This window comes from Colias croceus, chromosome 3, assembly GCF_905220415.1.
Source record: "Colias croceus chromosome 3, ilColCroc2.1".
Classification (NCBI taxonomy): Eukaryota; Metazoa; Arthropoda; class Insecta; order Lepidoptera; family Pieridae; genus Colias; species Colias croceus.
The window spans coordinates 6,738,645-6,750,872 of record NC_059539.1 but is presented as its reverse complement, the minus strand read 5'-3'; the positions used below and the strand labels follow the sequence as shown (position 1 = coordinate 6,750,872).

Genomic DNA, 12,228 nt, shown 5'->3' with positions numbered 1-12,228 from the left:
CGAGTTCATCGGAACAAAAGTGTTAACTACTTTAAGGTAATATTATACGAACTTTAAATGTAAAACTTTTCTTTACTCAAGTACAATGTTTATTTAGTAGATCAAACACCCAACATCGTAGGCGCGACATAGCTAAACTCCGTGAAAGTGACACAAGCTGTGCGTGGGCGCTCAGTAAACGCAATGCGACGCCTCTACTAAGTTCATTCTGCCGTTAATCCAATCATTTCTGACTTTACTACAAAAGTAACATCTACAAATATAATCACCTAAACTGGATCACAGTTTATAATCATGTATTTTATGATAAGCTTCTTTAATATGCTAAGCTCCGTATAAAAACGGATATTCGTGGCGTTGTTAGTAGTAATGGCTACTGTAATGGTTTCCTTTGTCCCAAATTGACAAACATGCATTGTCCGAAACATTGGGCAACCTTAGTTTAGAACTACACAATAGAAAAGATAAAGTAAAAAGTGCTTACGTATTCTCTTGCGAAAGTCGGTGCTCCAGGTGTGGCTGGGGCGCTGACTGCTCTAGTCTGAAACAATATAAGATAAGAATATTCAATGAAATTGTAATACATATTAGTCCGTTAATATCATTAGAGACAAGGCCACTTGTCAATAGATTTTAAATGTCGAGTTTTTTAGAAGTAATTTAATCTGCATCACTTTTTTGTGTACCTACACTGGCGCCGACATCTGAAAGTCGGTATTTTAATAACTTCAAATTCGATAGAAGCACATAATATAGAAGCGTGATTTAATAATTGTCTTTTTTTAAAGATTTTCACAATTTCACATAAATACGTTATATTGCCACAACAAATTGGTTAATTAATGAAGAAAGTAAGCTTTTTTGATTAATTAATAGCTACGTAACGCTTTTTAGTGAAAATAAATTTCACTTTATATTTATAAAACTTTGGCATATTGCCATGAAGGGAACATAATCGGGTATATTGGTAGGGTCAGTTTGATAAATGATAGCTAGGTGTGGCCTAAGTGATTATTGCAGCTTTACCAAGGGTTTAGCTGCTAATTATTTTTACTGCAATAGAACATTGTTACTTATCGTTATGTACGCAACCAAAATTTACCTTTGCGTAAAAGCCTTCTTGTTAAATTAGGTAACAATAAAGGGAATGCTTTTACAGTGTAAAGACTTTATTAAAACGGAGTAACATAAAACAGAATATAGCTTATAAATTATTGAACTCTAGCTTTTTGTCGTGATTTACTGCAAGTAAACGTGAAAATAATATGAAGTACGTACATCTTTTATATTTCATAAACGTAACTCCATCCGTTACAGTAAAATCGTGCACTTGGATCTTAAATCACGTAAATAATTACGTAAGCACCTTCAATGTTGTTTTTCCTGTGTGTTGTATGTAAATGAGGCACGTATTGCGTTTCAAACCCGGCGCGTATTGTGCACAGCAATCCCTAGGAATTGGTTTAATCTTATCATTGAGCAGATCTCAGCGGAGCTCGTGTGGAATGCGCCTAGCTGCATACTGCACATATCGTCTCAAACATAATATTATATTTGCACTCTTGATTGCATGTAGATCTGATGATTATATTTATTTAAAGAAATTTCAATAGTGAAATGAGACATTCTGAATTATTTGTGCTAAGTGCTAACTATTTCAATCATACTCTAATCGAAACTATCTAAAGTATGTACTATAATATTACATTTTTCGTGTTATCATCATAAAAATACATTTTAAAGTGAAACTTAAACTTATTACCGAAATGACTCTACCACATACACTGTACATTGGCTCTAATAAATTCATTTCGATATATTACCTGTATAGTGTATACCTATGTCATGTTATCATAAACACATTTATAACCGCAAGTATAGGTTATAACCCTCATGACACTCCCACATATATAACATTGGCTCTATCAGACTCAATATGGACATTGACAAATTCTTTTGAATAGACCTAAACAAAGAGAAGAACTGAAGAGTAGTAAGCCACACACCGTCAACACGTGCTTATGTTTGCGGTGCCCCCGGTCTGGCTCCCGCTGCAGGTGGAAGGCCGCTCGCCACAGCGCGAACGCGAGGCGGTGCAGCGCGCGCGCAGCGTCGCCTTCCTCGCATGATCGCGGTATTCGACGCATACTTTATCACTTCCCGAATTACACTTCATTTTTTACATTGTTTGGTCAAATGGAGTTTAAGTGAGAATGAACACTTGAAGTGAAAAAATAATATTTACATTTTCTTATCACTGTTATTGACTCTATTTCAATTGCATCAATTTTTATATAAATATTACATTTATTTTCGCCTAATTTAAAACATACATGTATATTGATGATTGTAAAGCAACATTATAAAATGTATCGGGGCTGTTATCGAAAGGAAATGTACGAAATTGGAGGGACAGGACTTCCGTAGTAAGGGGCATGCGCTCCTGCACTGCGACACTTTATACACCGCACGCATGTATTGTATCTCAATACCTACAAACTTTTACTTGACTGTTATCTTTGAATAAGTTCTGTATTACATTTTCAGAATTGTGTTTTTGCCTGATATTAACTAAAATTATTCTTTGCAATTAATATGAATCTCTACTTCAATTTTATTATGAATCTTTACTTCATGAAAATTTTTATAGAGCTCATAAAAAAAATAACAAATACAATTGTTTTAAAGACCATTTTTGACACTATTCAGACTCAAAGCTAATTATATCCCCCCGTATAACCCTGACCTTTCTAAACTTCGTCTGACATACGAGGGTTAACAACCTTGGGGGTGGGGCTCATCTAAATAAAAGATCGTCAAATCTATGAAAGTGAGCGGTCACTGAATGTTCCGTCTCTTAGATCCTTTCATTGCGCCCCAGCTGTTTATGTTTTTCTATTTGTCCTGTCGATAAAAGTACGGATGGCTCAGTGTTCAATTTCTCATATCTCACATGCATTACGCCTTTCGTTTATTTTTAGTGACGCATGTTTCTTTTACTACTCTTAAAACCTTGAAACGCTACACTGCTATGTGAAATATGTTCTTATAATATCCATTAAAGATTAGGCCAAAATAGAAGCAATAAAATATTAACTGGTTAACTCTTTCAATATATCTTACATAACATTTTTGTATCGTACGTATCTCTATACAATTTCAATCATTTACGATTTATTATGATAACTATATTCATTATATTTGCACAATTCAAGTGGCACATGTAATTTGCATGCGACTAAGGCTATCAAGAATGGTATATCTTATCAAATGTAATCTTAGTGCTTCATTCTCTTGTCTTAATTGTCTCAGACATTTCTTCATGAGATAATAAAATAAAATTAAAGTCATATTAACTAAATCACATATTCTCTTTTATATTTTATTCAGAAATAAAAAAAGAAATTCAATTTCAGGATGCACTGTGAAATTTCAAATATTTTCTGGTATTTGAATTTAAGTTTAAAACTTTTAACACTATTATTAGAAGGGATTTAAACGAAAAATTTAAAAATGGATCACACCACTTTACGATGCACTTTATACAGTTTTCGTTTACATAAAAAACTTCGCGTATAACCGTCACAGTTCAGGATATAAGACAATGTGTCGCAGGAACCAGCGCGGCTCCGGGACGCAGCACGGGCACTGGCAAGGCGTCTGCAGCGCACCGCCGTCTCGCCGCCGCTCTGACGCCGCGCGTTACTAGGCAACCGTCATCTTATTTTCGCACCCCACGGTACTTTTCAAAGAGTTTAATATGCATTACAAACATAAGCTCAGTAATTATGGCCTTAATGACTTCGCATAGTTATGTTTTTTACTGTTAGTCGATGAGTATTGCGATTTGTAATGTTATTTTAACACACATGTAATTGGTATGCAACCTTGAGCGATCTAACCCAATTTCTTGCAAGAAAATTAACGCCTAACTTTCATAATACATATTATCTTCAATAGTCATCTAGTAAAAATTATAGCTATCTCTTCTAATTTAGCCATTTTCTGCGTTAAAATCTCAATACCTAATACTTGTATACAATTTAAATAATTGAAACTTTAATTGATATAAATCACGCTGCACTTTGTTGAACCGAACATAGCCCCATATTCACAGAATTCAAAGGTAAAAAGATAACATTACGTAACTGCTATAGTTCATTCACAAATTGAGGGCGGCGCGGGGCGCGGGCACTTCCGTAAACACACGCGCGTGCTCCCGCGGGCCGCGGCTAGCATCGGACGTAGGGCTACTAACTTATAAATTACCAATTTGCTTAGATACTAAATTGTATTGTTGCATAACTGCCCAAAGATTATTGTGCAGGACGCATTTTTATTTATTATGTAGAGTCACGTGTATTAAACGAATAAGAGTAATTTTTTTTTTAATTTCGATTATTATTTGTACTTATAAATATTATTATGGCTAGCCAAATCGCTTGTCTTAATTGTTTAGTCAATGTAATTATCATATCAAAAATAATTTTATTGTAATATGATATTAATTTATGGACAATGGACATCTTCTTTTCAATCTTGGTAGAGAAAAACAAAATGAATTGGTAGTTAGTGTAAACTCTTAACTACGGTATTTAATAAAGTTCCCGAAATAACTCTAATTTAAGCTTATTTATTACTAGCTTTCCACCCGTGGCTTCGCCATCGCAGTCAAAGAAAAACCCGCATAGTTCCCGTTCCCGGGGGATTTCCGGGATAAAATCTATCCTATGTCCCGGGGTAAAAAGTAGGCTATGTCTTTTCTTAGGTATCAAAATATGTATCTCTATACCAAATTTCATGCAAATTGGTTCAATAGTTAAGACGTGATAGAGTAACAGACAGAGTTACAAACAAACAAACAAAAATACTTTATTGTGCACCAATAAGAAAAAAAAAATTACAAGAGTAAATATATAAATTAAATAGACACAGTTGAGCACAACAGGCGGTCTTATCGCTAAGACAGCGATCTCTTCCAGACAACCTGGTGGTCAAGTTACTTTCGCATTTATAATATTAGTATGGATTGCTCTACTATTGTCTTTGTTTTTGTTATATTATCGTAAACTGGCAACCATGTCGGTATCCCAGCTGGGTTGCTTGAATAACTATTATAATTAGTTGCCCTGAATTACATAAATTAAACAGTAACTGTTTGAGCGTTCAATGTACATATACTGTTATCTATCTACAAATATGATCAGATGAAAGCATTTAAAATTATAGAGTTTATTCATATATTTTTAGTGTTTTCTAAGAGAATTATATGTTTGATATGTAACTACTTATTCAGATGAACTCCTTTAAAGCAATAATCCATTACCTACGAAATTTCTTTAACTTTAACTAGGATCATTTCAATCAATATTCTTAATATTTCGATTGTTTGGAACAAATTACATATGTACCTATGCCGAATCAAAATAAACATCTTATAAGCCCATGTTCAAGTTAAATAACCGTCTTGCACGCAGAAAACTTGCTAGACTTTTATCGAGCACAAATCGAATCAATAAAAATAGCTATTAGGACTTCCTAACACTATTTAAGTTCTTATAAATACATAGAGAAATTTCTCACGGCTCGGGCCTATCTCCGATGCCCACCTAAGTAAAAGGGCAACTCGTGTATGCCAATCACGTATCTCATTCGATCAGTTTGCCGAAGGCTGTTCTGGCGTATATAACTTTATATGTCAACTCATACTTTCGTCGTAATTCTAACGAACCGTATTAACCACTCCATAATTTATCAAGTCAAAGGCTATAGACGGAGCAATTAATTCTTCAGGGAACTTTCTAGATGCATCGAGATACAAAACTGATGGAAACGCTATCACGGAAAAATATGCAATTTATATACGATTTCAAATGACCCTTAGCATTGCTAATTGACGCTTGCGTGATATTAGGTCTAGTTGTGCTGCTTGAGTAGATCTAATATGTAAATTTGTACGTAAGTTATATTACTTACCGCCATATTTTTAATTAATTAATCAAATTGATTATTGTATAAACATGATATTATTAAAAATAATATAGAAAGAAAATACTAAGTACCAAAACCGTGAGATAGAAAAGTAAATATAAAATCATTTAAAAGGTGTAATGTTCCGGAACACATTTTAGTATAAATATTTACACGATCTATATCTGTTATTTACATATAAGTTTCTGAAACCAAATACATGTCTATTTTAAAGTAGTTTAACTTGTAAGTACTTTATTTCAACTGTTATTATGAGAAGTGAGAACTGGAAGAGAATACACTGCATGTAGCTAACAATTATTTCGTAGTCTTCGTAGAGTATGATGCTCAATTTAGGTATGTAACTAAATTTATAAAAGCTACATAAAATTGAATGACCTTTGATTATTTGTGTCGAATACCAACCTGTCGATTAAATTATCATCTCCTTTTTTTAATACGAGCTTTTTTAAGCTTTCGGTAAGAAATGATAATTCCTTGATATTAATATCTCACAAGATTTTCCATGATATCGATGATATAGGTAATATGATAACATTTGATTTAAATATTAAACGACGACGACGTGTGTGTGATATCTTATAAATCTTTTGATTTTGCCTTGCATACAATTTTGCATTTTTCGAGATGTAGGTAACTTTTAAAAATATATTTGAACAGGAAATATCGTGTATATGGTATGGTCTGTTTTATGGTTTCCTAAAATATGAAGAAATGCTATGGCGCCTTGGGATATTAAATGATATCGAGGTAGGTATACCGTGAGAAAGGTTCGCGATTTGCTCAAGCCAGATCTCTTATCCCGCCTCCGCGGCCCCTTTGATAACCAGTTTTTGTCTATAACAATTTGTTTTAATCACGCCTATTGATCCATATCGAAAGTCCGAAATTATTTTTTTCAATGCAACTACAAATTAAAACACGTTTAAAACATTTTAATTTTTTTTGAAGCTGTAAAGACAATTTTCATGTTTTTTAGTATGTACCCTATACAATATAATATAAGAAAAAAAATCACAATTATTTAACATCAACAAATGTCGTGTACCTAATTATTACGAAATGTAAAAATATCTAAAAACTATTTTGCCTAATAAATCATACATTTTATAAACCAGGCGCTACCTTGCTGAAAAATGGTTGTCAAGTATTACACAGACTGTAGTCATTATTCAACCGAAAGTTTTACGACACAGCCATTGTTTGGGTGTCGAAATTTATTTATAGTGACGTGGCTAACAGGGAGAGTGTAGACCCATCGATGACACCTGATGCGATGAATATCTTTGCTTGTACCACGGGTGGTCCCGTCATATCGCGAACACTAACGAATTGTAAATATCAACTCCCGTTTGTTTTATCTGATTTATAAGTATTAGCATTATAAAGGTTTATTGGACATATTCCAGGAAGTCATTAATGCAGTACGGTCATCAATTTTGAACTAATGGCATTGAATAAAATAATATTATAATATAGCTTAATAATAAATCGTTTAATTATTCACAATGTCAGCCATAAAACAAATGTCAACAATTATAAATAGGTACCTAATATTTAATTGAAATAAACACAAACATCTTAATTCTAAACTGATCATAAAGTCGTAGCAGTCGCGGTTTCAATAAGCGCACCGTAAGTAATAACACATATCGAATTAGAATCAATGTAATGAGCACTCGTCCTTGGTATTTACTATGCAAATATATTTAAAACTAGAAAATGCCAATCGTAGATTACCGGATTATTTATACTTTAGGTAGACGTAAGAATAATGAGATCATGTCTATAAATGAATAGGTAATAAAATATCTATACACTTTGCCTCGCAGACGACCCTGGCAGACCTCTGTAGCGTTTAAATTATAAACATTGTAATAGCGATACTTGTTCCCCAGAATATATAAACACAATTATGTTATGGCCACTGAATATTTATCTAGCAAATATGTTAGATTTCTAGAAGTATTTTATTATTTAAGTCACACCTCTGTGTGTCAATGTATTTTAAGTACGATTGTTTTGCAATAGTAAAGGCATTTACTAAGTCGTATTGCCTCACTCTTCATTGAAAGTAAGTAGCCGGTTTGTATGACACTAGAATTAAAATGTGTCCTTTAAAATAGTTTGAGCTAAGAGCTTCTTGTATGCTGTTTATATCCTTATACGGCAAAACACAAATTATCTTGTCAAATACCTGTTTAAACCATCTACCAAATAGCTAACAAAATCGTCTTAACACTTGCAATTGTAGTCTTTAATGCAAGATTTTAAGGTTTCAGTTTTCGTATAACGGAGATAGTAAGTGTAGGCAGAATTCACTTACTCTTTGACCTTCACTCGCATCCTAAATTATTCAGCCCCGACTTCAGATGCTGCAAACTCTTATTTTGCTTCGTATCTTTTATTCATTTTACTCGTGTAGCGCTGATTTATTGCGCTTTATTTTATGTGACAATATATTTTGCTCAAATGTGGATATAAAGAGAAATAATTTATATGAAGACAGTATAATATGACTGCAATTATTAGTTTACCAACATCCATGATTTATCTTATATTTAAAAATATATTATTTTAATATAACTCTACATGACTTGAACCATAGGAAACTACATATAGGATACTTATGATAGGGTATTTATAACGATTTGGCAACAGTCAGTTACTTAGAACGACTTTTTTATACCATGTAGCCTTTAGATGCATACATATATGATACATTACTCCATTTACCATGTATGAATAGGTCCGCTAATAGGCACATTCGCGCATCGGAAGAAGGTCTTCAGTCGGCCATCAGTTACTCATAGACACAATTACCCCATTACTCGAATGTATGGGGTCATCATGATGAATGTGATTCCCGCAAATCAATAATAATGACGTTGAAAGATATTTATTTCTTGCAGTATAATAACCACCTCATAGTAACAGATAGAGTTCTTATTACTATCTACATAATGTGATCTGTTAAAAATAATACAATAAGCGTAAAACGTTTAAAAGTTTTAAGAGCCACATGTTGTTCTTAATCTTTGGCCACTTAAAACGAACGTTTGGGTCATTATTCTTTCAAGAATAAAAATAAATGATTCACTTAACATGGCGAATTAAATTGTCTGCGTTGATATTTATCAGTGTCTGGTAAATTGGGAATGATCTGATTGTTCGTGTCTCACACGCAGTGGAACTTTACCTTATGTTTAAAAATAACATTTTCCTTTTTCTTTTCTCAAAATCCTCTCTCTCTTTCTCTTAAAATATTATCTTTCTCATTGTATTGGAATTAACCATTATGAAACACTGTAGCGTCTACCGCCTAAATTTTAAATCATTTATATTTCTCGCTTTGATTCAAAATAGCAACGAATACAAATATATAATATGTATTTCGATATTTATATGACTTACTTATCCACATAGAATTTATATGCTGTGCACGACGTTAAACATATCATTAGTACGATTTTATCACTCCTGCTGCATTATAAAAACACTGGCGCATAAATAAATGACATCATTGCATAACGTTGTATGTTACAGTGCGAATAAAACATCGTCTTCCTTTTTTGTTGCATAGATGAATTAAATGTATTTAGCAAAATGGTACTCATTATTTCTACAATTCTTAGCGATCAAATCTGGCGCTTCTAAAAATTACAATGTGTATTGAGTATTAATGAATAAACATCGAAAGATACGTCTCCCAGAGCAATAACCCAGGGTCAAGTCACTAGTTCTGACTTTAAGGTACATTAGTGAACCAGCGGGAAGTAGAAAATCAAAGCTCGCCAGCACTCGACTGCATACCGCAGCGGCCCTGGACTTGTCGATTATTATTTACGATCAGTTAACGCAAATCTGAACTCTGAATGGTTAGTTCCTGCAGTATAATGTGTACTCACACAAGCTCACCATTTCTGTATAATGGACATTCCATTTGATTTATTTCATGCTGTATTTCATCATTCGTATGTTATATTCGATTTTCCAAAGGTTAAAGACGTGTGAAGCCTTAAAACAATGAAGATAAGTAAACATTACATGTTGTAACTTTGTTTAATTACTGTTTCGCATATGATATCTATCAATTACCTGTAGCTTAAGTGAAAGTTGATAAGAATGTACACAATCAAAACTCATATGTAAGTAAGTAAAGTAAGTCAAACTTAAAAAAAAAAGGTTTACAATAATAATTCCGAATAGAATTATCCGAATTTTCCAATTACACTTTATAGTATGTATTACAATATGTAGTTGGAACTTACCGTAATTGTGTCGTAAATGCCGTTCTGGTCATCTCTTTGTGGTTCGCGTATGGTGACGGCTCCCTGCTTCGTGGGCTCCGTCCGCACGGGCGGTGGGGACACGGGCAGGGGATCCCCATTGCGTGACCAGGTCCGATGGATTTGCCAACTGGTGTCCGAAAATCTTGCTTTGTCCTATAACAAAATAGATGCAATAAAAGATTAAAGCTAGGAAAGTATCACCTACTCTATTTTTTATTTTAGCATTTAGCATATTTGTAACTAGCTGCTCCGCACGGTTTCACCCCCGTGGCTTATAAAATTTCTCGATAAATGGGCTATCTAACACCGAAAGAATTTTTCAAATCGGACCAGTAGTTCCCGAGATTAGCGCGTTCAAACAAACAAACAAACTCTTCAGCTTTATAATATTAGTATAGATTACATGGGTAGTTGTAGGTTGTTGACCTCATCAAAACAGTTCCAATTAGCTACTATGATCGTAATTCAATAAGGATTGATTAATAATTAGATTCCTCTTTTCGTCCCAGTCAAATATTATACCTACAGCATATTGCATTCTAATGTTTATTATTTCTTGCTCATACAAAGGTGCTATTTAATTGTGTAAATACGTAATGTCTTTTAGTGAAAACAACTCTTGTCTTAACATTAGACCGGCGCAAATTGAGTTAGTGTAAAAAGCGAAGTGTATAATTAGAGATACTATTAGCGAGTGTCATGAGCTCTCCCAAACCCTCACGACTAACGAACGCTTTCATATCCGTGTTAAAATGATAATGAACACCATTCTCCAATTGTTTGGAGGTTAGACACGCAATTCTGTTAGTGGCACACCTAGAAAACATTGATCTCCGTACAGATGGAGGAATCTGGCGCGAGTCCATGACTCCCACATTGAGTTATGATCTCAGATCGATCACGTCTCAAGATGTCCTTAATTTTCTTGTCACGTTCCGACGGTAAGCTTGCACTTCTTTGTACAACAAGATGTGACCAACTCATTTGACCTTAATATAAGATTCTAAATTAACTTAATAACATGACAATATTACAAGAATATGCTTCAATCCTTGATACCTTGATATATTGTGAGGAGCAATAGCAATTTTGTAGATATTTAGAGCGTCATGTATAAGTATTTAAAATTTATTTAAACAATAAAATTAAATTGCTATAAATATTATACGTATAACTTACAGCTAAATAATACCGCACGTGTACCTACTTTGCTGTTTCATAATATGGGATAAATATTTCAAAATTTACTTATCTTTAAAAACATTGTTGCATAAATATAGTGTTTCGATTTACTATTTTTGAGATAAGATAGTATGTATGATACGGTGCATCGTTTGCAAGTGCTTTAAAATCTAAAAGATAACGTAAAACAAATTGTATGTTAAATATATGCGAGCTAGGATAGAGCTGTGTAGGAGTGACCTAATGAATGTAATTATACAATTGTTAAGTTGATAATCAAATCATTATTTTCTTTGGCATATTCTACACCATAAATGCTCTTAACTTATCTGATTGGCTTTGTATGGAATTGGTTTGGTTAAACCCTAGATTTTACATAACAAGCTTTTATCGCGATATTCCAATGGGACAAAGGAAGTTGTACATTTTTCATGAAGCACATTTTTGGCTATCATTTTACGAACTAGGTACCTAATAAGTTTAAAGAACCTCGTGTATTATGAGAAAAATGTTTTTTTTTACAATAATTATAACCTTTGCATGTATAAATTTCAAAAATGCTTAATTTATTTAGTTTATGGAATTCCATTTCGCTTTAAATCTAAGCCTAAAATTTATCTTTAATCCTGTAAAAATTTATTGGGAATGAGAAAACTATTTCATATATTTATAACAAATACACGAACGTTAGGGGTATTTCTCACATATGTGCGTAAATGCGTGGGTGTGTACTGTATACATACACTTAACATTTCTTTCCTAC

The 12,228-nt window shown here is 33.2% G+C and overlaps 1 protein-coding gene across 6 annotated transcripts in view; it reads right to left on the bottom strand.

Moving 5' to 3' along the window:
• LOC123705907 (tensin) overlaps window positions 1–12,228 on the bottom strand; it is a 69,791-nt gene that overhangs the window by 25,534 nt on the left and 32,029 nt on the right. For all 6 annotated transcript variants that reach the window (XM_045654997.1, XM_045654996.1, XM_045654999.1 and 3 more), the window contains 2 exons: window positions 10,263–10,436; window positions 485–541 (listed from right to left, as the gene is read on the bottom strand). In XM_045654997.1, coding sequence (XP_045510953.1) covers window positions 485–541; window positions 10,263–10,436 — 231 coding nt within the window. The remainder of the gene's footprint in view (window positions 1–484; window positions 542–10,262; window positions 10,437–12,228) is intronic.